Source organism: Camelus bactrianus, chromosome 9, assembly GCF_048773025.1.
Source record: "Camelus bactrianus isolate YW-2024 breed Bactrian camel chromosome 9, ASM4877302v1, whole genome shotgun sequence".
NCBI lineage: Eukaryota > Metazoa > Chordata > Mammalia > Artiodactyla > Camelidae > Camelus > Camelus bactrianus.
Window position 1 is genome coordinate 26,888,301 of NC_133547.1, and position 27,911 is coordinate 26,916,211.

The following is a 27,911-nucleotide window of genomic DNA, read 5'->3' on the forward strand; positions in this document are numbered from 1 at the left end:
CTTAATACATTTCAAGTACCGTGCTAGGAAATTTCATCATCATTGTTGTCATCTTGGCTAATACACAGACTTCACTATGCGCCAGGCACTGTTCTAAACCATATTCATTTATTAACTCACTGACCTGAGCGACAGCTCTGTGAAGTAGATACTCTTACTACCATTATTGTGTAAATGAAGCAGCTAAATCCTAGGGAGGTTAAGTAACTTGCCCGTGCTCACCCTGGCAGTTTAGCTTCAGAGTGCATATTCCAGACAGGCCTTGTCAATAACAACTCTACTGGGCAAGACTGACATTAACAGGCAAATTATAATAAAATGTGATAAAAGAAGGAAAACAATGCTATGGAAGCGTGCATCTGTAGATCTCATCTATTCAGTTGGTGAGGCTTCCCTGAGGAAAGACATCTTAAAGCTAAGTTGGTGAAGGATGACCAAGGAGACGGTTCACTTCAACCCCTAGATACCCCTAGTCTAGCTGAAGAGGACGTCAAACTACTGGAGGGAAGAGTCCTCTTCTTAGTCATCTCCATACGGCAGGACCTACTCAATTGCTACACACAGCAAGCACGAGGAGATATTTATTGAATGAATACATAAATTAAAACATTAGATATCTCCTATGAGCTCTATCAGAAGCTTTAAATATTTCATTTAGTCTATATATGACAATTCTGCAAGGCAGTTATTTTTCCCTCCCACATTACTAATTGAGAAACTAATTTGCGTATTTCAAAATTCCTTGATGTTCCACTGTGGTATCAGAACTGACTCATGGACAGCTCTTTGACTTTTAAATAAATAATAATTTTATTTTTGAAATAAACATTTTTCACTGTGAAACTCTAAGTGTTTTGCCCCATGTATATTTTACAATAAATATCTAGGATTTTATTTTATAACATGCGGGTTTATTTCATGTGAGCATTTCTGTCTTAGCCCACTCAGGCTGCTTTAACAAAAATATCATAGACAGGGTAGATTAAACACCATTTATTTCTCACAGGTCTGGAGGCTTGGAAAGCCCAAGATCCAGATCCAGACAGACTGTGTATCTGGGGAGAACACGTTTCCTGGTTCAGAGACAGGAACTGCTTACGTCTATGACTATGGCTATGTCTCTACCTGGCAGAAAGGGTGAGGCAGCTCTCTGAGGTCCTCTGTGTGAGAGCCCTAATTCCATTCACGAGGCTCCACCCTTATCGCCTAGTCACCTCCCAATAATTGCCATGTTGCCAAACCCATCGTCACTCCTGTGTCCTCCCTACTTGACTTGCATGCGACATTTGTTATGGCTGAGTACTCCCTTTCATCCACAAAGCTTTCCTCTCCTGACTCCTGTAACATCACACTCTTACCTCACAGTTACTCCTTCTCAGTCTCTTGCTGGCTCTTCTTCCTCCTCTGTCCAACTTTGAAATGTTGGAGATTCCCACAGCCTAGTTCTGTCTACAGTCTTCAACTCACTAATCTCATTTAATCTCAAAGTTTTAAGTTTCACGTCTAAACTCATAACTACTAAATTCATGTCTCCAGCCTAGACTCCATTCCAGACCAGTCTGTTCATCTGTTTACTTGACATTATCATCTAAATATCTATAGGCGTCTTGGGCTGGATCATTGTCATGCCCTCCAGCCAAAGGCCATCAGGAACAAGTTAGGTTTACGACTTGTTTCAGTAAGTGAGAATGTGCACCACCGAGAACCATGCGGCATCTCGGTAAGAGGGGATCAGAGATCTGGGTTCGTGTTAGGTGGTTTAGGGAAGGGTTCGAGGAGGAGGGACTGTGCTCTGGACTGGAAGCTGCACGAAGGCAGGAGTAATTCTGTAATTGTGGATCTTAATGAGCATTATCTAGAAGGACTGAGTAGTACCTACTGGACAAAGATTAACACTGTAATTAGTGAAGCAGCAGCAGTCACTCGTATTGGCCAGGATAAGGAAACGTCTGCTCCCTTTCGTGGTTTGGACAACGCTTACGTTTAGTCTGCACCCAGACATGATTACAGAGTGGCCGTGCTTCCGTCTTGATGCATCACGGTCTCCGCGTGGCCTCGTCCGATGCGGACGCTCGGTGGACCTTCCCCCAACTTCCCGCTTACCCGCGTTCCCACCTCTGCATCTGCTCTGTCCTTCGCCTCGGGGTCTTCTCCTCACTCGGCTCCCATCAGCGGCGCCGCCTTCTCAGCCTCGGTCGCACCCTTCCATCGTCCTTCCCTCAGAGCACGGGGCAGATCCAGGCGGCGCCGCTCGCCAGCTCACGGCGGCCGCCTCCTCGGAAGCTGGCTTCGCGGAGGGAAGGCGCTCCTTTCCCGCGGGTTCACGCCGGAGGCCCGCCCGGGGCCACGGGTCGTGCCGCGTGTGCCGAGGCCGGCGGACTGGCTGCCACTGGTCTCGTTCCTTCAAACACAGCCATGAACGACGAGCGACTGCCTTCTTGTGTTTGTTTCCAACGGGTACGGAGGGCACTCAACTAAAAGAACTAAAAGCGGGGGTCAAAGTGAACGGCTTGCCCGGAGTGAGTGCCCAGTATCTCTGGTCACTGCGCGTCGGGATGGGCTGGGATTTCAGTATCTGAGACTTCTCTGAATTATCCTCTTTCCTGAAAATACTGTTGGATCCTTAGCCACACGGTTCACTCCATTTCTGGTAAAAGATCGTTCTCGGGCTTTACACCTGCGACCGCCCTTCCAGTCAGCAGGGCCTCGGGGAGGAAGCCCGCCACCTCGCGCAAGCGCCGGGAAGCGCGCTCCGCGCCGCCCGGGGCCCGGCAGTGCGCATGCGCAAGTCGAAGCGGCGAGGCGGGAAGCGCCGCGCAGGCGCGTTTGGCCGACTCGCTAGGCGGGAGCTTCTGGCGGCGGTGACCCGGACATCTGGGGAGCCGTAGAAGTCTTATTCCTTTAAACCGTGAGTTTCCGACGGTTTGTCCCATGGCGCGGGGTTGTGAGGGACTAGAAACGAATTCTGGATGGTGACTTCGGTCTGGTCGCCGCGCAGTCCTCCTCCCCCCGCACCCCGGGTCCCGCTGCCCCGGGGCGGGAAAGTCGTGCGCCTGCGCGCTAAGCGCCCCGCGCGCTCTCGGCTCTGAGGGAGGCAGGACCTGCCCCGCGGGGCTCGCGGCCGGCGCTGCCGGAGAGAGCCATTGATTCCCCTCCGCTTCCGCCCGGGGCTCGCGGCCAGTGTCGTACAGCTCTTGCCGGCTCGCATGGGCCCTGGATGAGCCGCCCGACGCCCCCTTTCACTAGTCAGCCGACTTCCTCCTCGCCCTCCCGACTGAGGCCCCCGCCCCGGTCCGCTGTCCCCGGCTCCCCGGGTGCCCTGCCTCCTCCCCGCGGTCCCCCCCGCCGCCGGCTCGGGAGGCCCCCCGCCTGGCGCGTTCCCGTCGGCCCTGCCGGAGTCTCTGGGAGGTGGAAGTGGAGCCAAGGGAATCCTTAGAAATGGCTGTTTTCCTTCCTCTGGGGATTTGGACATACGGTGCGTTTTTAAATGTTTGCCCCTTCGGGGACAGTAGCATTTCTGAGCACTTAGTTAACTGAGTGACTCAAACCTCTCATCGTCTCCAGTGTTGTGATTTTCACAGCTGCTTCGCTCCCCCTGTGGGCATGACCCCATAGCTGACATTTTGCACCCCACTTGCTTTGTGATGGAGCCTTCTTTGGGGATTCAGATGGATGAACCAGTGGCTTTTTCTCCCCTGCGTGGCTGGTTTCAGGCGGATGGCTCGTTAAAAAAACATGAGCAGAATTTTAAACTACAAGGTATGTGTTTGTTTCCAAAGGTATACAGGCAACAATTCTGTCATTTCGATTATTAAAAAAAAAAAACAAAGCCCACTTCCTGAATCTTCAGGTGAGTTATATGTTTATACAGGAGCGTTTTACAAACCACTTAAGCTTCCTAAGATCTCGATATAGGATTAGATTGCATTTCAGAAGGGGGATCGTAGTCCAACCATGTCATTTTACAGATGAAGTTGCTGAAGTGTAAATATTAGTTGTTATCTGAGAACACAAAATTTCTTGATACTCAAACTGGCATTTCCCTTCTCCTAGACCTGTGTTCTTGTTTCTACTCATCATATTGCAGAAAGCTTGAATTAAGAAATCCTCAGCGGAGGGGTTTTCACTTACGTATTTAAAAGCAGACTTCACTGACAGAAGTGAATGAAATGTCTGTAGCAGTTGTAAGGAACTGTATCTCAGTGCACATCATGAAGTGGTGTTTGACCCTTACCCAGACTTGAAATGGGAAGGAGACGGTCAAACAGTGCCTGACCTTGTACACTGTGATGTGCACCCTCATTCCTGGTCTACTACAATGCCTGGGACGTGGTAGGAATTTCATAAATATTGGTTAAATAGGAGTTCCAATTGATTGTTGTTGCTGTTTTTCACAAAATGTATATGTAGCTAAATCTTCTTTTCTGTCTTTGCCTTAAGTATATTTAGTACTTGTTCAAAATATAAATTTTGACCTTTCATCCATGATAATCTACTTACACACTACAAAATAGATTTTAACGTCACCCTGGAAAAATATGACTAAAGCTGCACTCATTTTGGTGTTAAAATGAGTACCCTTCCTGATGTCCTTATTTGGTGAAAGCCACTATTCCAGTTACCTATGCTTAAAACTTTAGAGTTATGCATGGTTTATGCTTTGTATTTGCCCTCCACGTCCAGTCACCCAGCTTACTTCTTTGTAATGTGTGTGATGTTGCCTCTTCCTGTTCCCACTTTCACATTAATTCATTGCCTCACACTTTGCTCCTGAGTTACAATGAAGTTTCTTACTCAAACTGCCTGCTTTCACTTCCTTTTCATTCTCCAGTTCATTTAGTACACTGCCACTAGAATAATCTTAAAATGCCACTTTCATCCAGTTTCATGGTTGCTGTCCCTCTTCCCTTCCATTTTTCTTGCAATTGTCTGCTTTTCACAGGTCACCTTTTCCTTATGTCATAATACAATGACAGTCACTGTATTATTCTTCTGGTATTATTTAGTACTCTGTGTGTCTTGTCTCTTCAGTTATACTGCAGGCTCCTTAAAGGCAGTATGTTGTGTAACTCCTGATGTATGTTGTGCATTAGGCAGAGTGTACGAATAAATGAATCTGACTTGTCCTTAGGATTGTGTTCGGATAAAAGCAACTATTCTAAAACTCTTCCGAAAAGTGGGGTGAATTTTATTCCAGATTTCTAAAGTTTTGTGGCTTTTATGTAACAGAACATTGAACATTGTAAACAATACCTTTGATAATTTATAAAACATGCTGAAGTTCTATTCATATGGTTTTTATTCGACCCTTAATAAAAGCTGAGTTTATATCAAAATATAACTTCAATAAGGGGTTAAGTCGATAAAGTCCAGACATATAACTGTCTCATGATCTAATGAGATTGACTTTTCCTTGATGGAATAACTTCTGAACGGTGGGACTTCTTGTATATCTTTGTGTCCCCAGAGGCTAACAGTGTCCAGTGCATAGTAGGTGTTTGAAAATATTTGAATGAATGATTTAATGCTCTTGCATAAAGTAAAATTCTTAGTATAATGGGTGCATACAATGGCTCTTTCTATTAGGACGTTTGTGAGCTTTTTAACTTTTTTTCTGATAAAAATTACACATGCTTATTGAAAATATCCAGTTATTGTCACTGTTGGCATTTTGTTATATCCCTGTACTCTTCCAGTGAGTGCAGAGATACGTTAAGTTGGGATCATAACCAACTCACGTCTGAGCCCCACTTTTCCCTTAGCAGCATACACCTTGACCGTTCTTAGAGTGATCAAGTGCTCTGTAGCTGGGCTGCCGATGTCCCATTGTGCGGTGTGCTGTGATTCATTTAATTGTCTTTGCTTGTTGAACCTTTTGTTTTCCATTTTTTCCTATTAAGAAAAATGCTGCCGTGAACCAAGTACCTGGTATAGTATTAGATCAAGCGTTTACTTCATTCTTTCAGCAAGCGTTTTTATAAAGTGTCTACCATATGCCAAGTTTAGTATGTTATAAAGATATCTTTGGTGAAAGAATGAAGTATGAACTGTATGTACACTGTTGAACTGTACTGGAAGGCTTGCTTTTGGTGTGTTATGTGGGTACTCTGAGCCCACACTTCTAAAATGGATTACAGGTAACTTCCTGGTTTGCCTGAGACAGACCCAGTTTGTGCCTGTTTTCACAGTGTAATTATTAGTACCCCCTTTCATTCTCAAGAGTGTTCCAGTTTGGGCTAAATTATATGATCTCCCTAGTTACAGGAGGCATTATTTTAGGCAGTACACGCGGCCCTGGAATAAGCATGATGTATTTTCCATGAGTGTGAGTTCTACTCCATGGTAAATAATTGAAAACATTTCTTTTATATTACGAATATTTCTTAAACGTCTGTTATGTGCAAGTACCTTTCCAGATGCGAGGAGTGAATCAGTTCATAAAACACAAAAATCAGTACCCTCAATCTAATGGATAGCGACAGAAAATAAACAAAACAAGTAAATAGTATGTTTAAAAGTGATTAGTGCTGTGAAGAAAATGTAGATGGGAAGGGGAGGTAGGAAGTACTGGGGGAGGGAATTGTGATTTTGGTAAGTGTAGTTGGTCAGAGAAGGCCTCAGTGTGGTAACATTTGAACTAAGACTGGAAGGTGGTGAAGGAGTGAGCTCTGCACATGTCTGGGGAAGAGCATTCCAGGCAGGGGAAACAGCACGTGCGAAGGCCCTATGCATGGAGTGCGCCTGGCGTTCAGAAATCGCTAGGAGCTCATGTGAAGGGAGTGAAGTCAAAGACAGGTGAGGAAAGGAGGTAATTCTTTGACTTTTGTGTGGAGCAAGAAGTGAAACTATTAGTGGTTTTTTGCAAAATAGTGATATGGTGTCTTAGCTTTAACAGGATTGCTCTGGCTGCTGTTACAGATAGATTATAGGTCATCGAGGGTGAAAGCGGGGACTCTAGTTAAGGAGGCTCTTGCTATAGCCAGCTTGGATATAGTGTGGAGCAGCGAAAAAAATTTGCTTAAAATTGCAAAACAGAACCCTAGACCTGCATGTATGAAATACGGGCATTTAAACAGTATTTTAATTTGTGGACTTTCCAGGGTCTTTCCCCAGTCCTCAATGTATATATTCATTGGTCTCTGCCTTTAGCAGTATTTTCTAACTTTTAACATGAGTGCTTTTTCTCCTGTCTGCTCTTATCTCCCACTTCAGAATTTGTGGGGTTTTCATTCACATTGGTTGTCAGGAAGTTCTCTGTTGTTCAGAGACATCCAAGTTGTTCTCCAGTGACAGGAAACCTTAATGTAAACGAAGCTGGACTTTTGTAACTCAGCAAGGTTGTGAGCACATAGTGAGTTGTGGTGTGGGAGCACCTTGGGCTTACATGGTCATTCACATGGCTTGTGCATTACAGTATTTTCTTACTACATATTTTTTCTTCTAGTGATTTTGAACAGCTAACTAGCATCTCCGAAATTAATGCCAGCTCATGCTTATGCTAAGGGAAGTTCCAAAGTATGGGACTCGTAGGAAAACCATAGAATATTGTGGTTGGGAGGTAAAGTTCGTCTAATCCAACTCCTTTGTTTTACAGCTTAAGAAACTGAACTCTAATGTGGTTTAGTGATAGGAGTTGAATCCAGACTCTTTAGATTCCAAGCTTTATTTATTTTTTTTAATAACCAGCACTGTCTGATGGAACTTTCTGCAATAACAGGTGTTTGTATGTTATCACATGTGGCTAGTGTGACTGAGGAAGTTAATTTTTATTTTTGTTTAACTTTAATTAATTTAAATTTAAATAGTCACATGAAACTGGTAGACAGGACGACTCTGTATCATCCTGCTACAAAGTTTTCGATGTTATTAATCACATACACAACAAAACACGCACACCAGCACTTCAAAACATTTAGTAATAAAAAGACTACAAATAGTTCTTAAAGTGTTTCGTCAGACCTAAACACCATGGATTGTAAGACACACCGTGATTTCATGTACTGCTCAGAAATGATGCCAGTTGCAGTATCACACAATGCTTTCTTATCACATGGAATTTTTTATACTTCTTGGAAGAGTTCTTTTAGACCTAGTTACACAAGTAATTGTATATCTCTGGGACATACGTGAAAAGAAAACCATTTCAGAACTGTCTCTTCTGAATCTTTTTGTGCTCAGACTCACTGGTACCCTTTTTCCTCACGATATTGTTCACATACATTAGTGATGCAGAATTTCTTTGAAGAATTCATTTTTTTAAAAAAGCCATTGTTAATGGGTTCTTAAGAAGAGCCCAATTTTGTGGAGCTGGCCTACATTTGATTTCTACCTCACCACCTCTGCTGTTCCTCCCTACAGCCACTTAGCTCTTAAGGGTTAAATGTGAATGCTCCTCTGTGATTTCTTGAATTTTCTTCAAGTCATTGAGACCTATTGTGTAAGTTTTAATGCTAGCCAACAACAGTTGTAAGTTGCATCCCAATTTCACAGTTGTTAAAATTGTTTCTTAGAGTCAGAGAAATATAGTAGCAGATTGGACATACCGTGTTAGTGACCATTTATGATGTCTTTTCTCTGACACTGGAATTTGAAGCTTGTTGGTCTTGACACTCATTAGGAAGGTTGTAATTGACTGTGACAACTATGACTGCTAGAAAGCCAACTTTTCCCCCAGGCCTTGGTTTTGGTTTTAGAGTGAGGTGGTGTGGTAGGTTATGGTGAGGTGATTGCTGTTGTCTTTGGCTTCATTCTGTTGTAACTTCTGAACTTTTGCTGTTTTTCTACAGCTATTTCTGAATGCCCATAATGATAGTAATCATTCATTCGTTCAACAAACGTGCCAGGCCCTGTTCTAAGACCTGAGCACATTGTGGTGAATTACATAGGCGGGAGCCTGTGCTGGTGGAACTTACATTCCAGTGGGCGGAGGCAGGCAGCAAACAAATAAATAACCAGGATAATTTTACATTGGATAAGTACTCTAAAGACAGTAAACAGGGTAACGTGGGTAACGGGAGAAGTGCTGACTTAAGTAGGATGTCAGAGGTAACTGAGACGTAGGAAGCGGTACGAAGTTGTAAAGGAAGAGGATTTCAAGCAGAGGGAATAATAGTAAGAGCAAAAGCCCTGAGAAATAAAGTTAATAATAGTAGCTACAACAGTAAGAATCACCACTGTCATTTAGTATTTACCATGTGTCAGGCATTGTGTTAAAAGCTGCCGTAGTGTTTGGCATATTATTTCATTTAATAGTCACAGTATTTCAGCAGCATGGGTACTGTTATTACCCCCTTTTCTACAGATGGGGAAACTGAGGCTCACAGAGACAAGCTGTGTGCTCAAGGTCACACCAGCTGGGTAATAGTGGATCCAGGATTTTAACTTAGGCTTCTCATCTCCAAAACTGGTACACATAATTAGTGTTATATTGCCTCTCATATTGAAATTCATGAAGCTTCTCCAGTTCACGGGCAGCGTAGATGAAAAGGTGAGGGAATTTGGGGTTTTCCCATCTCCTTCGATGGGGTGATAAAGTGGGAGAACTACTGGATTAGGTCTTCTTGGCCTCTCATTTGGTCTCCTCCTCTTAATGTTCTCCTCCTGAAATTCACCCTCCACTTGTCATCTTCCTGCTTAAAAACTTTCCATGGCTTTCATTTGCATTCTCTGCCTTTCCTTCCTCCCACGTTGAATTTCATTCTCTCTGACTCTCCCCTCCTGCACAATAATCCATGCCTTTTTCCTTTTCCTTTTCCTTGTCTTTCCGTACTTAGTAGTTCCTTCCTAAAATGCCTTCTTGCACTTTGTCTACTTGGCAAATGCTTCAGAACACAGGTTAACTGTCACCTGAGGCTTCCTGGCACCTTCAGCAGTGTTTATTCCCTTTCTACCTAGTAATATATGCATTCCTCTGTTATTACAGTTGAAATCTTGTACTAAAAGTGAGCTTTTAACATGTCTCTTCCACTAGACTAAGCTCCTAGGGAGCACGGAGACTTCATCAACTTGGTTCATTTGTTTTCCAGTGTGCAAATTGCTGGGCGTTTTTAAAAAGAGTGTTTGTTAAATGAGTGAATCTATAGACTTACCAGCAGTACCTCTGAAATTGGGCAAGTGATTTAACTTCTCTGAGTATGGTTTCTGTACCTGAAGGATCAGGATAGTTATTTCCTTTCTCCCAGTATCACAATGCTGTTATATAGATCTGAAAAGATAATACATGAGAAAGTGCTTTGAAAATGTGTTAAACTATTCGATGATGCCGAGTGTTATTATGGTCATTTATCTGACGACTCTCAAATATGTAGTTCTCTTTTGTATCCAGTAGTTTATCACATTTTGTATTTATTATTGACTGTATTTTAACCATGTACATTTTTGTGCAGAGCTTATATTTATTTAAAAGTAGTGATTTATCCTGCTGTCAGGATATAGGGTACTACTAGAAATTGGGACCATTTTTAAAGAATATTTTTTAACATTCCTAAGATGTTTAGTAGACCTTCTCTCTAGGGTATACTGTGAATATTCAATACATAAAACCTGTCCCGGCCTGTAAGATTTTGTATCTTTGGGGGAAGGAGATATTTTCAGGAAGACTGCTTTGTGTCCTTGTCATGCCATCTAGTGATCACAGCACAAATTGTTTAGTTATTTTTAAAATTTAGCTTCTTCAGTGCGTTGTCCTCTATGCAGTGACAGTGTATCTGTTAGCATGTAATTTCTGAGTAGTAGAAATTAGGTGTGAGTGATTCTGGAACGTTTCAGTTTTGTCTGCTGGTTCAAGAGGTGTGGGAGTTAAAGCAACTTGATGGGATTTTAGTATTATGATTTTAAGGTTCATTATAGCTATTTGATTTGTAATTTAATTACTTACATTTTAGAAATTATTGAGTTTTTTTTAACCTAAGAAAATATAAAATTTACTCTCACTAATTGTAACTAAATTCTTTTTTCCTTGGTAGGTGTTAAAAAAGACATTGAGAAGCTTTATGAAGCTGTGCCACAGCTTGGTAATCTGTTTAAGATTAAGGACAAAATTGGAGAAGGTAATTTGGGGATATAGGTCATTATCTTTATAAGCTTTTTTCCTCCTGTTTTCCTTTGTATAACCTTGATTTTCATTATTATCTCTTATTGGAAAAAATACCCCTTTTAAAATAAGACCATGATTATATTACTAACTATGGTAATAGCTTTTCTTTTTTCTCCTGGAAAGAATGAAAGAGTAAATAAATATTTGTAAAATGGACAGTCCTTTGTAACCTTTAAAATTTTAGGCCATTATAAGTATTGATATACTAATAATGTATTATTGATAATTAATAAAAATGAAAAGTTTAAAATTCAAAGGGGGGGAATTGATCAGGGAAAGCCAAATCTTTTTTCTCTTTTTCCATTACAGTTAGGTAGACTTGTACATTGAAACCTAAGTTGGCAAAATGATGGAGTTAAAGTGGTACGTCAGTGTTTACATCAATACCATTGAGACTGACAGTCATGTTGATTTGACTGAAGGGTGAATTTGGCAGGCAGATGTGAAGGGAACGAGAAGATAAAAGATAATAGAACTTCTTGGTGGCTATGCTGTTAAAAACTTAACAGTTAAAAAAAAAACAACTTCTATTTGCTTCATTGCTTCCTTTTCACAATGAAAAGTGTCAGATGAGAAAAGGGTAGGTCAGTGAGGGAAGAGAGGTTAGAAGGTGATGATTTGGGATGTAAGAGGCAAACATTTATCTCTTTCTTCTTACCTTTTTCTGCACGCTGACTTAGTGTGCAGAACCTTTGTTCTGGAAAACACTGGTATCCTCCTAACAAGCTGAAGCTGGTCCCGGGGGGCGGAGGGTGGAGTGTGTTCCGAGAGGCTGAGTGGGTTTGGAAACTAGAGCACGCGTAGCTCCGTTTTGGTTACTTACGACGGACTCCAGAACACTAAAGTCTAGAAAGTTTTGTAGTAAAGAAGTCTCCCAATTTGTTTTAACTTAGTATTTCTCAAGTTTAATTGACCACAAAATCTTTTTACTTTTTCTATTTAGTTTCATGGTAAATTTAAAAGTTTAAAAAACTTCTTAAAATAAAAAATTTTGTAGGTCTTCTTTTCCCCTAAGACTATTATCATTTTTACTTCTAGGAGACCTGTATCGAAGTCTCAGTCAATTCAAATAGCAAAATTGTAGAAAAATACCTACTAGAATGGGTCATATGGGAATATTTAATGCTAACCCAGTCAAACAGACTTCTGTATAACTTTGGTGAATTAATATACCCCCTAGAGAACTGATGACAGTTAAGAATTTATTAAAAATTGGAAATAATTAGTATTTACAAATGTGTTTACTTTTTGTATTCAATGTCATTAAAATTTTAATGATTATGATATTTTTATGTGTTTCAAACAATTTTTAAGGACTATTTTAGCATTGTCTCATTTTTAAAAACCAAATGTTAAAAAAATCTAATAAATTGTTTTACAGGCACTTTCAGCTCTGTTTATTTGGCCACAGCACAATTACAAGTAGGATCTGAAGAGAAAATTGCTCTGAAACACTTAATTCCAACAAGTCATCCTGTAAGAATTGCAGCTGAACTTCAGTGCCTGACAGTGGCTGGGTAGGTGATTGGAAGATGTTTTTAACTGAACTGCTGTATATAATTTTTAAGACTTTTAAGTACATGTCTAATAGGGTGATGAGACTGTAGATTAAATATATTCTTCAGCCAGGTGTTTGCAATTTGTGGGCACTTTTCCTCTAATCTTGGAATGACTAGTTAGGTTTATATTAATTTTTAGAGTAGATTTCCCTTGAGGCTCAGCTTGGCTTCCTGTTCTCTGACCACTTCTTTTTCTATTCTTCCTGCCAAATCATAAACCTTGGCTTGCATGGTCTAGATATTTTTTCTAATGTGGGGAACTCATATTTCACATCTCCCCATGTACTGACAGCTTCATCTCATACTTCATTTCGAACAGCAGAGTCATCTGGTGTGTCTTTCCCATTGGTGTCTGTGCTAGGTCGTTCTGTCAACACAGAGACATGATATGTCTCTTGTCCTCCCTGTACTGCTGCCCCTCTTCCAGCTGCTCTATCATTTCTTTGCTCCCCTTCACAGCCAGATTTCTCAGAAATTACCTGCACACAGTTTTCACTTCCACACCCCCCTTTTACCACACGCACGCAGTGTGGCTGCTCTCATCTGTGCTAAACTGAAACTGCTTTAGAGTCACCCATGACTTCCATTGTGGCAGTTCACGTTCCTTTTTCTGTTCCCATGACTCCTGGGAGTGTTTGACGTCACTGATTTGAACCTCTGTCTTGACTTCTGTACTGCCACATGCTTCTTGATTTCTTCCTGCTTTATTTGGCCTTTTATTTTCAGTATCCTTTGCCAATTCTCCCTCTTGTACCTGACCCCTAAATGTTGGAGTTCCTCTGTGCTTCATCCTGGGGGTTGCTATCTCTAGACTCCCTTAGGTGACGACATGTATTTCCACACGGCTTTAAATATGTAGTAATGATTCCCATACGTGTATATCTAACCTCAGACCTCTTAACTGCAGATTTGTATAATCCACCTGCCTATTTGACATTTCCAGTTGGGTACCTGATAAACATCTCAAACCTAATAAGCCAAAAACTAAATTTTAATCCACCTTCACCTGCTCCTATAAATACTTGTTGCAACAATCTGTTTCCATCTACCCATGGCAGCAAAGGGCACCACCATGTGCCTCGTTGCTCAAGCCAGAAACCTAGTAATCGAACCCAGTTTCTCCATTTCTCTCCTAGTCCACATCCATCACCAAGTCCTGGCAATTTTACCTCCAAAATAAGTCTAAAAACTCATCCATATCTTTCTGTCTTCTCAACCACTATCTTCGTCCAAGCCTAGATTACTACAGTGGCCTACTGCTTTTCTTCCCCTTTTAATCTCATAGTCAAAAAACAACCAGAGTGATCTTTAAAATATAAAAATATATATGTATGTCGTGTAAATTGGATACTGTTAGTTCCACCACTTACAGTTCTTCAGGGGGTTCCCAGTGTTCTTTGAAGAAAAAGCCTCCAACTTTATCTTATGCCAGTGTTTCCACCTGTGCTCCAGAAGGAGGACTCACGGTGCTCCAGTTTCTCTTGCTCACATTTGTCCCAAGGGCTTCGTCACCTCAGGGCCTCTGCCTGTACTGCTTTCCCATCCAGGAAGGCCCTTCCCCGTCTTTGCATGTGAACTCCTCGTCCTTCTGCTCTGAGCAAGAGTGGTAACATTTCAAAGAGATCTGCTCTGAATTAAATTAGATTCTCCTGTTTTCTATTGTCACAGCACCTTTTTATCTCTTTTAAAACCCTTATCATAATTTGCCATTATTTATTACGTTGATTATTATCCATAATGTCCACTAGATAGTAAAATCCATGAGGGCAGAAATCTTGTTAATCTTAATTCACCATCCATGCTTTGATACAGTATCTGTCAAATAATAGTGCCCACTAAATATCTGTTGAACAAACATGCCTATTTCTTTGTTTCCCCCCTCTGTTTATTACAGAAGACAAGAGGGGAGATGGCCTCTATATGGCATGACTACATACCTTCTAGTCCCTAAATAAGATTATTCCTTTGTCCACACTTTAAATATCTCCCTCCACCACTTTTCCTTTCCTTGTTCTTCAAAAGCATGTGTGCTGAAAAAAAGTCTACCGGGTCTTGCTTCCTTTCTAGCTCCCACACTGGTTTTTATTCTTTTCTTTACCAGATGTTTCAGGCAAACTGTCTTTATGTTCTGCCTCCACTGTATCCTGTTTTCCCTCCTTAAACCCTGTTTGGTCTCTTCCTTTCCACTTAAACTGCTCTTTGAAAATGAGCTCATTCCTCTGTGCCAGTTCACTCCTCTCAGCCAGACTGAAAGCCTTTCCTCGGTCCTTATCTCTTTGACGTGCATGCTGATCACCCTTTCCTTCAAAACTGCTCACTTGGGTGACGTCCCCATGTGGGCTTTCTGCCCCTTCTTCCTTATCTTGTCCCCCAGCTTGAGACTTTCCCAAGGCTCGCTTTTCTCTTTGTTTTCACAGCTTTAGGTATCACTTCTCCACAATACTGTTACTGGCTTACCCTTGACTTCTCACTTAAGATACATTCTTGTAGGTAGATGGCATTAAAATGATGAGGTTTTGGTTTTTGATGCTTCTTTTCCTGCTTTCTCCACCTATTTGTTGGTGTGCGTTCTGTTTTCTCACTCAGGCTCAGGAGCGTGGAAATCCAGTTTTCCCCGTTTTCCTCGTCTTCTGTGAGGCAGCGTAGTCCAGTGGTTAAGAGCACAGATCTGGAGCAAACTGTCTGGTTTTAAACCCTGGCTCGGCAACTTACTAGTTCAGTTACCTTGGGGAAGTTCCTTAACCTCTCTGTGCCTCAGTTTCCTTATCTGGAAAAAAGGTGGGGAGGAAATAACAGCGTCACCCTCAGAGGGCTGTTGGGAAGGTGAGGTGAACTTTTTGATAGATGTGAAGTGCTTAGCTCAGCCTGGCACGCAGTGAATGCTCGATAAATGTTAGCTGTTATTATTTAATTTATCTATTACTGTTATCATCATATCTGCTGCTAAGTCTTGTTAACTCATTTTTGTTACTTACCTTTTCCTTCTCATTTGGTCACTTTCCCAATTAAAACTCTTAATTATCTTATTTTTGAATTATAACCTCATAACTGGTACTTTTTTTTTAAAGCTTTATTTTTTGTATAAGTCAGTTAAATGTGTATACTGTTCTATACGGTGATGGTTTTAAGTTAGTTTTCTAGCATTTATGCATTGCTAAAATAGCATTTTTTAAAAAACTGAGTATAAAGTTTCACTTCATTTGACCTTTCCTCTAAAGTTCATTGTGCATTTTTCCACTAGGGGGCAAGACAATGTCATGGGAGTTAAATACAGCTTTAGGAAAAACGATCATGTGGTTATCGCTATGCCGTATCTGGAGCATGAGTCCTTTTTGGTAGGTTTTAATATTTCTTGAATTTTTATTAGCAAAATATTTCATTGAAAACAATCTTATGAACTTATTCATAACTTTATTTTAGGACATTCTGAATTCTCTTTCTTTTCAAGAAGTACGGGAATATATGTTTAATCTGTTCAGAGCTCTGAAACGCATTCATCAGTTTGGTATTGTTCACCGTGATGTTAAGCCCAGCAATTTTTTATATAATAGGCACCTGAAAAAGTAAGTATGGGAAACTACCGGAAAATATTTACCCTTGAAGGAATTTGTACTATGGGGTCCATCTCTTAGACATAGAACATACTGCAACAGATATTTTTCCATTTCAGATTTTCATTGTAGGTGGGGAAGGGAAATACACTTAAGGAGAAGACAAAACTGTGTTAGTAAAACAGCGTACATTATTAGATGCACCATGGCTCAGTGAAAATGGCACTTAGCTAAGAGAGACTTAGAAGGGTCTGGGGTTTGGTGCTTGGTGTTTATTTCTGCTTTGTTACCTCACACGTTTATCTCTGGGCTTCGTTTTCTAGTAAATGGGGGGATTGGACTGCGTGATAGCCAGTTTCCTGTTTGAGCTCTGTTTTGCTTTTGTGTATATTGTTTATGCTAACTATGTACACAGAGGCATTGTAAACTGAAAACTTCAATATTGCTGTTTGTACGGTGGATCATATTGAGTGTAGTAAGAACAGAACTATAACTTCTTGGGCTTTTACACTCATGACTTTTTAATTTTTCTTTAATTAAATCAGATCTTTAAACCATGATTTTTAGTTTACTTTTCGTTTAAACTTGTTTAATTAAAAATTATCTGCTGTGATGCCATCTCTGGCACCGTCAGAGAGCAGAGACATGTTTACATATGGCTTTCCTGGTCTGCCTTGTCAGCACAGGCCATTGGAAGAAGAGGAGAAAAGATTTGTGTGTGTGGAGGGGGATAAGTCTTCCCTTAATTTTCAATCCTAGTTAGCTGTTAAATCTTTGTCTTGTCTGTCAAACTTACTTTTCTTTTTTCAAGAATATTATAAATCCTTAATTTATCCCCAGAAGAATCACAGTGTCTGTGTGAGTGCGGTTTGAAAGGATTATGATGTCACCTAAGCTTTGATTGTTACAGAGGTTACGGAGAAGTAAAAATGCTTGCTTTTGTTTCATAGGTATGCCTTGGTAGACTTTGGTTTGGCCCAGGGAACCCATGATACGAAAATAGAGCTTCTCAAACTTGTCCAGTCTGAAGCTCAACAGGAGAGTTGTTCACAAAATAAATCCTACGTAATCACAGGAAACAAAATTTCGAGTGGCCCAGCAGCACCTAAGGAGCTGGACCAGCAGCCCACCACCAAAAGTTCTGTTAAAAGGCCCTACACAAATGCACAGATTCAGACTAAACAAGGAAAAGATGGAAAGGTTCTACCTCTCTTATTTCTTAAATACTAATGTGGTTTTAGACGTGTACTTCATCCAACAGAGGGAGTTCTAATTCTAGGATGATACTTGCCACTAAAAAAAATGTTTTTTTGTTAATATATTCAGTTGGTGTCCACACTAAGCTTTACAATGGATTGTTTTACAATTTCAAAACAAATTTACTTGGTAGATTTATAATGTCTTTGTCATCACAACTGCATTATATAACAAAAATGGAAAATAGTAAATTTTCCCTGCATGTTATAAAGTTAATATTAATTATCCTTTTTAAAAGAAAGCATTAGTTATAGGGGGGAAATTCTGAAGTGTCTGTCTCCATTTTAGCTGCACAGCAAAATGTAACATCCATGCAGGTGGTTTTGGAATTTTTTAGTAATATATGTATCTGTGGACTATGATAACATTGTATGGGGTGAAGGGTTCTGTCTAGACTGTTTTCTCCTTTTACAGAATTGTTTTGGTGCCTGAGAATGACTTGGATGCAGCTGTTTTTGTTTTATGTCGCTTAACTCTTTCAAAACTGTAACAGAGTACAGCTGGCAGGAAGTGTTAGCGATGTAATCCTTATTTTCCTTGTTTCTGTTGGTATTGTAGGAGGGATCTGTAGGCCCTTTTGTCCAGCGCTCTGTTTTTGGAGAAAGAAATTTCAATGTACACAGCTCCATTTCACATGAGAGCCCTGCAGTGAAAGTAAGTAACGTAGCTTAAGAGTGCAATCATCCGGCAGTTGTACGCCGAAGAGAATTTAGGGAGTGGCTAGATTAGCTTTTATTATCAGTATGTTTTTAAAAGAGTTTTGCTTTGGCAGAAGATATTACTGCTTTGAGCATCTTGTCAACACTTTCATTTTCTCCAGTTTTTTCTGAACTTTTCTTGTGGAATTTTTCATCATTTTTGATTAGTTGACCTTGTTGCTGTTTCTTTAAAGGAACATTTAGGACGTTAAGGCTCTTACTTTCCTGAGCTAGAATGTGATCTCCCCAACAGCTAGCGCATTTGCAACAGTTGATGGCGTAAAGGTGTCCGTAAAGGTTACAAAAGTGCCATCAGTGTTAAGTGGCTTTGAACTGACGTGTGGTGCCCTTTCAGCTGATGTGCGGGTGCAGTTTGCAGCTGTGGAAGGAGTTAGCACTAGAACGTAACTGTTTATACTTTGTAGCGTTTCAGGAACCTGAGTTCTAACAAAGTGTAATTCAGAAATTCACCAAACTGGGACTAATTAGTAAACTTTAGTATGTTTATTCAACACAAAAACCTGAAAAGACTCCTGTTGCTTTTCGCCACACTGGCATTTGAGGCATCATGTTAAATGACATGAAAATAGAGACTATGACTTTTCTTTTACAGCTTATGAAGCAGTCAAAGACTGTGGATTTACTCTCTAGAAAATTAGCAACAAAAAAGAAGGCTGTTTCTACCAAAGTTATGAGTAGTGGTGAGATGAGGAAAGCTGCCAGTTCTTGTCCAGCTAGCCTGACCTGTGACTGTTATGCAACAGATAGAGTTTGCAGTATTTGCCTTTCAAGGTAATGTGTTTTGATGGTGCTATAAATTCACCAGCATGTGTCCAGACCAGATGAGAAATTGCGTTGATTTTGGTGGGCAGTTGATCTAAGTGAAAGGAAACAGTGAAGTTCTGTGAACTGCACAGGCACTAGTGCGGGTTGGTACCTTGAAGAGCAAACGACAGCTGTCATCATGTTTTTTCACTTGACGTGCACATGCTCTTTGGAAAACACACTTGCTTTTTACATGCAAATACTTTTGGTAGCGGTAGGGATAACTCTTTTGAAACTTTAGAATTGCGTGTTTCACTCGCTAGCTTAATCTTGATTTCTTTCTACCTGCCTGTGTAGAGTAACCTGAGTCAGATAATAGAGCTCCTCTCACTCCCACCTCCAGCTCTTTGCTACATAAATTTCTTTCCTCCCTTCAGGACTTTAATAAGCTTTCATGAGCCTTTCCTGATGAACTCACATGTGTAAGTGAACAAGAGTATCAGTAGTTAATAATCACTCCAAAGAGAATTTTTGTACCTCGGAGTTCCTGTCGTCTTCTATTCTTCTGTTATGCCTCTTATCATTTACTACCTCTTTTTATGCCTAGAAGCTACTTAAAACCTTTCTGGAGTTGGCCTTGGGAACTAGTGTTGGGGGAGGGATCTCCAGAAGCAAAATATAGAGGATTTTTATCACTGAAATATCATTTGCTTAAAACTTTCATTTATATAAGTATCAAGGTAGAAATTTCTGTGAACTAAATTGATAAATGTTGTTTTTTGGTCTTAAATAATTAAACTTTAACATAACTAGAAAAATCTTATTTTGCCATCATAAGACGGCAGCAGGTTGCGCCTAGGGCAGGTACACCGGGATTCAGAGCGCCGGAGGTCTTGACAAAGTGCCCCAATCAAACTACAGGTATGTTGCACTGGAAGTACAGAACCTGACTAAACTGGTCGCTGCGGGTGCGTGTGATGGTGTGTCTGTACCTAGAAAGAGCTGCCATGGGGCAGGAACCCAGGGACATCTTGCTGAAGAGCTGAGTCCTGCTCTTCACTGGGATTGTGGACTTTACAGAAGCGCATTCAGTTGTTGTATGTTTATTCCGTGCTTGCTAATAATATAGAAAAGGGATAGAACTATCTGCTTGCACTCTAGTCAGGATATAATCTCAAATAATTATATAATAACCTGTTGTGTGTGGTTATAAAACTTCATACAGAGGATTTAGGGATATTCTTATCTGAAGGGCTCATGGAAGGAAGTTCGTGGAAGAGGGAGCATCTGAGAAGGGAATGTAAATGGAGTGGGGGGTTCTCACGAGCAGAGGGACTTAGAAACAGCATGGCCATACAGGAAACAGTAGAAGTTTACTAGTGTTGCTGGAATGTTTGCTGGAAATCAGGGGGTGGTGAGAAATAAGCCTGAAAAGAGGTAGACAGGATCAGATCACACTTGTTATGTGGCCTGGGCTGTTTCCTGTAGGTTTTTGAAAGTTATTCAAGAGAAAGAAGTAGTAATAGTTGTATTCTAGATGGGTCATTCTGGCAGGTGTGCAGGGAGGACCAGGTCCAGGTGAGAGATAATGAACACCTGAATGAGGGCAGTAGTCATAGGAATGAACAGAAAAATGAAGAATTGCAAAGGCAGAGCTTGGTGGCTAATTGGATGTGGGATTTGGGTGTTAGGTGGTGGGCAAAAGGCATCAGGGTGTTTATCAGATTCCTAGCTTGGAGGGACTTGAATGGGTGCCAGTAACCAAGATGGAGAATAAAGAAGTAACTGGGGTACAGGGAAGGGTAAGGACGATTGAGGGCATAATTGGTTTGAGATATTTGTGAGACAAACAGAGATATCCAACAAAATAAAAGTAAGTCTGAAGCTCAGGGAAGTCTGGGCTGCAAATACAGTTGAGTGTCATGATTACTATGCAAATGGTAGTTGAAGCTGTGAAGTGGATGGGCCGATCAGGGGAGTGTACAGGGAAGGAGTTGGAACTCTGGGGAACCTCAGCCCCAAAGGCTTGGGGGAAACATTGAAGGAGCAGGCAGAGGTGCACAGGGAATGAAGAAAGGCAGATGATGCGGTGGCCAAGAGATGAGAGCAGATAACTTGGTGATACTGGGAGTTCAACAATTAAGAGAGAAGGCGTCCCTAAACTTTTTTTTTTGTGAGTGTCTTCACATGAGGCTGAGCTGGTTTTACTCTTAACTGCCAGAGTTCTGGAGATTAAAGTTTCCACAGCAAAAGTTAGAGTTAGCACCTGGCTGAAAACGAGCTGCTCATGTTCAGTACTTTTCACAGAAATGAAGCACTTTGGCCACTATGGTTTGTAACTCTTGAGGAGCATCAGATTTTTTCCTACATAGCTACTTTTGATTTATTTTGATGTTATAAAATGTGCATTTACTTAGTGACGAAATATCCTTTTAAATTCATCAACATGTTACTCAAGAAAGAAAAGATTGTATTTTGCATTAAGGGTGTTAGACCAGGGATTCTCAAACCTGAAATTACATTAAAAGCACCTGAGGAACTTTAAAAAAGACTTAAATAATTTCATTTGCAGCAACATGGATAGACCTGGAGAGCGTCATTCTAAGTGAAGTGGGCGGGAAAAGAGAAAGAAAAATGCCATATGATGTCACTTATATGTCAAATCTTAAAAAAAAAAAAAAAAAAAAAGGGAAAGACAGACACAAATGAACTACTTGTATTTATAAGTTAGATAATTGATTTCTTGAATGTGTGTGAGCACATCTGACTGTCCTTTATGACTGGATTACCGCATTCTGTTGATTCTTATTTTGTAGTTGGCTTCATTCCTTTGATAACTATGTGAGTTTAAAGATCTAAAGCTCTAATCTGTTCTTAGAAACAAGGAACAGTACATACATGTGAACTAAAAAAGAGACTGATGCCCAAGCCCTACTCCAGAAGAGTAAATCAGACCCTCTGACGAGCTGGGGCCAGGGCATCAGAATTTCGTTTAAGGCTCTCAGGATTATTTGAATGCGCAGTGAAGGCTGAGAACTACTGATGTAGAAACAGAATTGTAGATTGGAGTTCTTTTTAAAGTTTGTTTTCCATTACAGCAATTGACATGTGGTCTGCAGGTGTCATATTCCTCTCTTTGCTTAGTGGACGATATCCATTTTATAAAGCAAGTGATGATTTAACCGCCTTGGCTCAGATCATGACAATTCGTGGGTCCAGGGAAACTATCCAGGCTGCTAAAGCTTTTGGTAAGCAGGTTTGCATTATAGAACAAAACAAATGTCTTTTATTATTGCCTATAAATCACTTTAAAGTTCAGCTTTACAACCTGAAACAAAAGAATAAGGAATAAAATCTTAACTCCTTGTAGTTGTGTTTGACTTTATTACATAAATATTTTTCATACTATGTTTTAATTTGTTTACTGTGTATTTATTAAGCATCAAGTGTCCTTGGGCCTGCCTTTAATGATTGTAGTCTGTCCTGAAAAGTAAATAGTTAAGTATAATCCAGTGTCGTGAGGACTGCAGTGGGGAACGTAATGGAGTGTGTGTTAGTGTCAGGTCCCTTAGGGTTAGAGCACCTGAGAAGGGAAATGAACCAGAACACCTTTACTGATGGAATAGCATTGTAAGCACTTACTGGACATGAGACGTCATCTCCTTAACTGCACGAGTTCTTGTACTTCAAAACCGGGCTCTGCAGTGTGCTTCATGGGGCACCTGGGAGTTCCCTCGCCTTGCTTTGGCCAGCAGCTTGAACTCATGCCCAGCTCGTGCTTGTTTTCCATGCACAACTGTAGTTAATACTTCTCAGAGTGGGTGGATGTGATTGAGTCATCATGCTGCCACACAATATGAAACACTCTTTTGGGACAGAATTTCTGTCAACCCACCTCCAGTGTAGCTGGGCTGCGTCTTGCCCAGCCCCAGAATCAGTGGGGCTTAATTAGGGGCACATTTGAGAATTTTCTGAGGAACTTCAAGTAATACATATGCCTGTCTCACCCCATCTTTTCCTGGAAAATATGATTCAGAAAAATATGATACATAGAAAGGGTCGAGGCTTGTTAGTTTGAAAAAAACAAGCGATTCTGACCAACAACTACTTCTGAGGAAAAACCACTGCAGAAATGATTGTCCCTTGCTTCAGCACCAATGCCATGGTCCTACCCGCCAGGAAAAGATAGCGGTGGTTGTGAAGAGAGCTTCATAATAGATGCTTACCAATAAGTGTTCCTGCAGCAGAGTTGGTCTACAATTTGTGCCTTTCTTGAGCCTGTTGTAAGAAAGTTCTATCTCATGGTAGTAGGGTGAAATATTACACACACGTGGGGAATGGAGCCAGAGAAGGAAGGCAAGGTTGACACCTTGAAAATTACCTTCTTACATGAGTGTGTTTATTTTCAACTGATTGAGAAAACTTTCATCTGCTATTAAGTAACTTCATGAGAAGCCTATGAATAGAAAGTGTGTCTCCAGAACTCAGAGCATTTTGCTGGAGAGCTCCAGTCACTCCAGGGCGAGCGCCATGACAGCAGGCAAGGGCTTTAGAGGCTTGTCATTGTCGTGTCTGCGCTCATCTAAAAAAGTAACGCTATGTAGTGCTGTCTTAGCTTCGTCACTGTGACTTTTGTAGCTGCAGCTGACCCTTGAACAACACGGGTTGGAACTGCGTAGGTCCACTTGTTTGCAGCTCTTTTTGCAGTACTGTGTAGTCCGGGACTGGTTGAGTTCGCAGGTTGGAACTGTAGATACAGAGGACAGACTATGTAAACTTACATGCAGATTTTTGGCTGCGTGGGGGGTTGGCACCCCTAACCCCCTTGGTATTCAAGGGGCAGCTGTATTTCAGTCCAGTCTTCCTGTAACTTTGGGCTGAATACAGAAGGACTCAGAACTCAGCAGCGACAGCAGTGTTGCCCTTGATGACCCAAAGGGCAACCTTACTGGAGGTTCCCAGAAGAGTACTTCCACTTCTCGTGTGCTGTGTGTAACCTGCCCCCATCCTCAGTCCCTAGACCTGGCCCGTTGTAGCCTGTCCTGAAGTGCTTGTTGAATTACATCAGATAAATTCAGAAGAAGACCTTGAGCTAAAACAGATACCTGGGGAGAGGGTATAGCTCAAGTGGTAGAGCGCATGCTTAGTGTGCACTAGGTCCTGGGTTCAATCCCCAGTGCCGCCTCTACAAATAAATAAATAAATAAACCTAAGTACCTCCCTCCCCCTACAAAAAAAATAAAGAAATAAAACAAATGCCTGACACAGTAGTCTGTAATAAAATATTTTTGATTGAGTGTAGTAGTTTAAATTATTTTCCCTGAATAATGAGCCCTCTCTGGACACGTAAAAAAATTAATTCAGGCACGTTGTATAGCTTGAGATGCTATAATGCATAATGATAGTGATCTGACTTCAGAGCAGCCTGTAAATTAAGGAATAAAACTATATGACCATTCTTTTCTGGCTATAATTTTTTAGAGAGAATAGGAATAATAAAAGTAAAAAAGGATTGACATTGTACCCTCACAAACTTAGTCTTAGGTAATTTGTTTTGTCTCCTCGCTGCCTGCCACCCACCACCACGACCTTTTTTTTTTTTCTCCCATTTTAATACACCTCTCTCCAGTAGAGATGAGAATACATAAAAGTAATGTTCTGTCATCCAGAGCTGGAGTAACTGCTTTGTTAACAATCCACATTCCCCAGAAAGGAATCTAAATGCTGTGCAGCTCACTGTTCGGAGCCATTCTGTTCAATGAGGAAGTACACGGCAAAAGTAATGCACTGTTGGCTCTCCGTGTGCATGACTTATTTTTGCCCATGTCTGGTCATTCTTTTGGGAAATTGTTTCAAAGACATATTTTTTAAAATGGAGATCCGGTTGGTTTATTAGTTCATTCAGAAACCTTTATTGGGACTTCATGTGTACTGGATACAGCAGAGCAGCTGTCGTTGCATCTCTTTTCTCAGAGCTTAAGTTCTAATGGAAGAGCCAAAATGAACATGCACATACTGTCAGGCGGGTACTGGGGAAACCGAAAGTGGGGAGGGAGTGAGGGGGGCTTAGCTGTCGAGTAGGCTGGCGAAGGACAGCATCATGAGGGTGTGATATTTGAACAAAGACCTGAGAGGTTAAATAATGCCTTTTTGTCTGGTCCAGTAGGCATTAACTGAGAGCCTGGTATGTACTAGACATGGTCTAGGGTTGAGGGATTCAGAAAGATAAGATAGCCCACATCTGCAAGGAGTTCACAGCCTAGTAGGTGAGACAGACATATTTTATCAGTTACAGCACAGGACTGCAAAAACAGTGATAGAAGTCTTACAGGATACGACAGAAGCTTAAAATGACCGGCCCTCTGAGAGCGTCCGGCCTCACAGAGGTCCTGCTGGAACTGAGTGGTGACGCAAGCAGGAGTGTTCTGGGCACGGGGCGTGCAGGGTGTTGTGACCAAAGACAGGAACCGCGTCAAAGGCACGTGGAGGCTTGGGGAGGGGAGAGGGATTGGAAACGGCAGCCTTGTGAAGAGCGTGGGGAACTGGAGCCCGGCAGAGTCCGGGGAGGCCTTCAGGTAACTTGCAAGCCACTGCCTTCTCCTTACCGTCCCCCACTGTACGGTCTGACTTCAGCTGTGCGATGCGAAACGCAGCTTGCGGTGTGTGACACGCGCTCATGTTCAGGGCAGACACATCCACGAAGCACACGGCTAGACTTGCATGTTTCTCGTGGGAGAGGCTTCTGAAATGTTCAAATGGTATAAAACATACATTTTTTCTCTTTTAGGCAAATCAATACTGTGTAGCAAAGAAGTTCCAGCACAAGACTTGAGAAGACTCTGCGAGAAGCTCAGAGGTATACACTCTAACACTTCTGAGTTAACAAGTGGTCCACAAAGGCCCACTTCCCATGACCCAGCTTTCCCTGAGAAGACTGGCCACGGAGCTGCTCAGCTCGGGCAGACACCTCAAGCACAGCTCTCGGGGACCTCGCTGTGTAAAGGGGACAGCACTGGGGACAGCAGTGGCTGTGGGGGTCACATTGATGAGCATACCGCCAATGTAGAAGGCTGGGATGAGGTACCTGACGAAGCTTACGACCTGCTTGATAAACTTCTAGATCTAAATCCAGCTTCAAGAATAACAGCAGAAGAAGCTTTGTTGCATCCATTTTTTAAAGATATGAGCTAATGATTGTTGTTCTTTAAGTTTGCTGTTGTGTATTGTGAGGTGAGGTTTGTTACAGCCGTAAATTCTTGATTAGACACCAGGACAGAGTGAATAGTTTATTTTAAAATTTCAGTATCTGCTTTCATTGCAGATTCTAAAATACAGATTAAGATTACTTAAAATGCATGGGCTAGTTCTGTGGACTGACAAAATGACGTTTGAGTTAGATCTACCTGAGCAGAGTCGGGTGTTGAGTTTCCCTAATTACTTGTGACTGCCGCATGCAGAAAAAGTACATAGGGGTTTCAAGGTTTAAGTCTTAAAATTAAGGGTTGTGATAGGAATTATGTGAGTCAGAAGACTTCGTTTACTGGTGTCTCCGAGCTGTGTGCACGTCTGGGAAACAGCCTGGTGCTGGTGCTCTAACCATCCTGTAGGTGAAGAAGATATTTTTCCTTCTAGACGCATATATTACACCTTTTATGAACACTAAAACAATGAGGAGATACTGGGAGAGGGATTGCTTAAAATTGAATTTAATTTATTAATTTAAAATAGTATTTTGTGAAAGCAGTTTTTGTGTGAATTGCTATGTCTTTCTTAATGGTTTCTCTTGATATCTCTACCTTGTCTACCCCCATGTAACACATTCTCCTTGGAAATTTTATGGTGCTTTCCACAAGGTTTCTGGGTGCTTTGCTAAATATTGCCTGTGTTTGCAATTGGGAAATTAAAATAATATATTCACTGGTTGATATAAGAAGCCATAGGACCAAGGTGAAGATAGATAGTCCAAAATGCTTTTCTTTTTCTCCGAATATGTGTGGGGTTTTTTGTACTGTCTTAGGTATAATTTGGTAGCTGCTAAAAGGAAAGAGAACACGGAATTGAGAATATTATTGGAAGTTTCTGCTCCGCCTGGAGCCATTCAGATCTGTGTCCTGTTTTGACGGAGTTGGTCCTGTGCAGAGGATGATCACTGGGGTCTTGGTTAGGCAGGGACAGTAATAAGGAGGCAGGCAAAGTAGAAAGGACCTGAGAGAGGTTTGTGTGTTAGGACGCTCCAGAACGATGTACATCAGTGACAGCGGATCAGATTTCCTGTGGGAAATGAGCCTGGGTGTGTGGGTCGGCTGAGGTTTCCCACTTGGTGATGGTAGAGTTTAAAACAGCTCTGAGCCATGTAACATCCATTTTGTTGTTTTGAGCATTGAAGTTACTATATCTCTACTCCATCTGTAAGTATTATTCATACACACACACACACACACACACACCCCATTATCATTGATCTGTTGACTTCTCATGCTGTAATCTTTAAGAAAAAGACTTGAATGTCCTTGAATTTGTACGTTTAATAAAGCTGTCCTTTTACATTTTTTATGTCAATGTCAGACTACTCATCTGAAAAATACCTTTTTTAAAAAAAGCATTGACCACTAGGAGTGTTTCCTTCTGAGACAGATGAATTCTCTCTCTTCAGCAGATGGAGGATTGACAGACACTGACCTGCCTCAAGAAACATATGAAAGATAGATGTCGTTTTTTAGGTAGAAAAGGCACTCATTGACTTCTTTTCTAGGATATTTGTCACAAACAGTAAACAATAAACCATCTTAGTATCTAAAAAGAAGTCTTTACTCAGCTACAAAAGTTTTTAATGTGGCTCACAGTCCAAAGTTAACATATTCTCAGAAAATTACCAGGAAGAAAAATTTACCAAAAGTGCAGGTAAGAAGACATATTAAGAGAGTCTAGTATTCCAGGCTGTTGCTTCAACTTGCCATTAATGTCTTGTGAATAGAAATGTTGAACT

The 27,911-nt window shown here is 41.2% G+C and overlaps 1 protein-coding gene across 6 annotated transcripts; it reads left to right on the top strand.

Annotated features, from left to right (window-relative positions):
• Positions 1 to 2,764: 2,764 nt before the first annotated feature.
• CDC7 (cell division cycle 7) lies at positions 2,765 to 27,484 on the top strand. Of its 6 annotated transcripts, none has more exons than XM_074369930.1 (12): positions 2,765 to 2,908; positions 3,565 to 3,759; positions 10,965 to 11,048; positions 12,477 to 12,612; positions 15,896 to 15,989; positions 16,075 to 16,217; positions 17,156 to 17,405; positions 18,021 to 18,116; positions 18,774 to 18,952; positions 19,764 to 19,846; positions 22,024 to 22,173; positions 25,713 to 27,484. In XM_074369930.1, the coding sequence occupies exons 2-12, from the start codon at positions 3,645 to 3,647 to the stop codon at positions 26,114 to 26,116; spliced, it is 1,734 nt and encodes a 577-aa protein (XP_074226031.1). In that variant the 5' UTR covers positions 2,765 to 2,908; positions 3,565 to 3,644; the 3' UTR covers positions 26,117 to 27,484. The 6 variants fall into 6 exon arrangements, with proteins under 6 accessions (XP_074226031.1, XP_074226037.1, XP_074226035.1 ...); XM_074369934.1 differs by having other exon boundaries at positions 2,775 to 2,908; positions 3,582 to 3,759; XM_074369932.1 differs by having other exon boundaries at positions 2,809 to 3,475.
• The last annotated feature ends 427 nt before the right edge of the window (positions 27,485 to 27,911 follow it).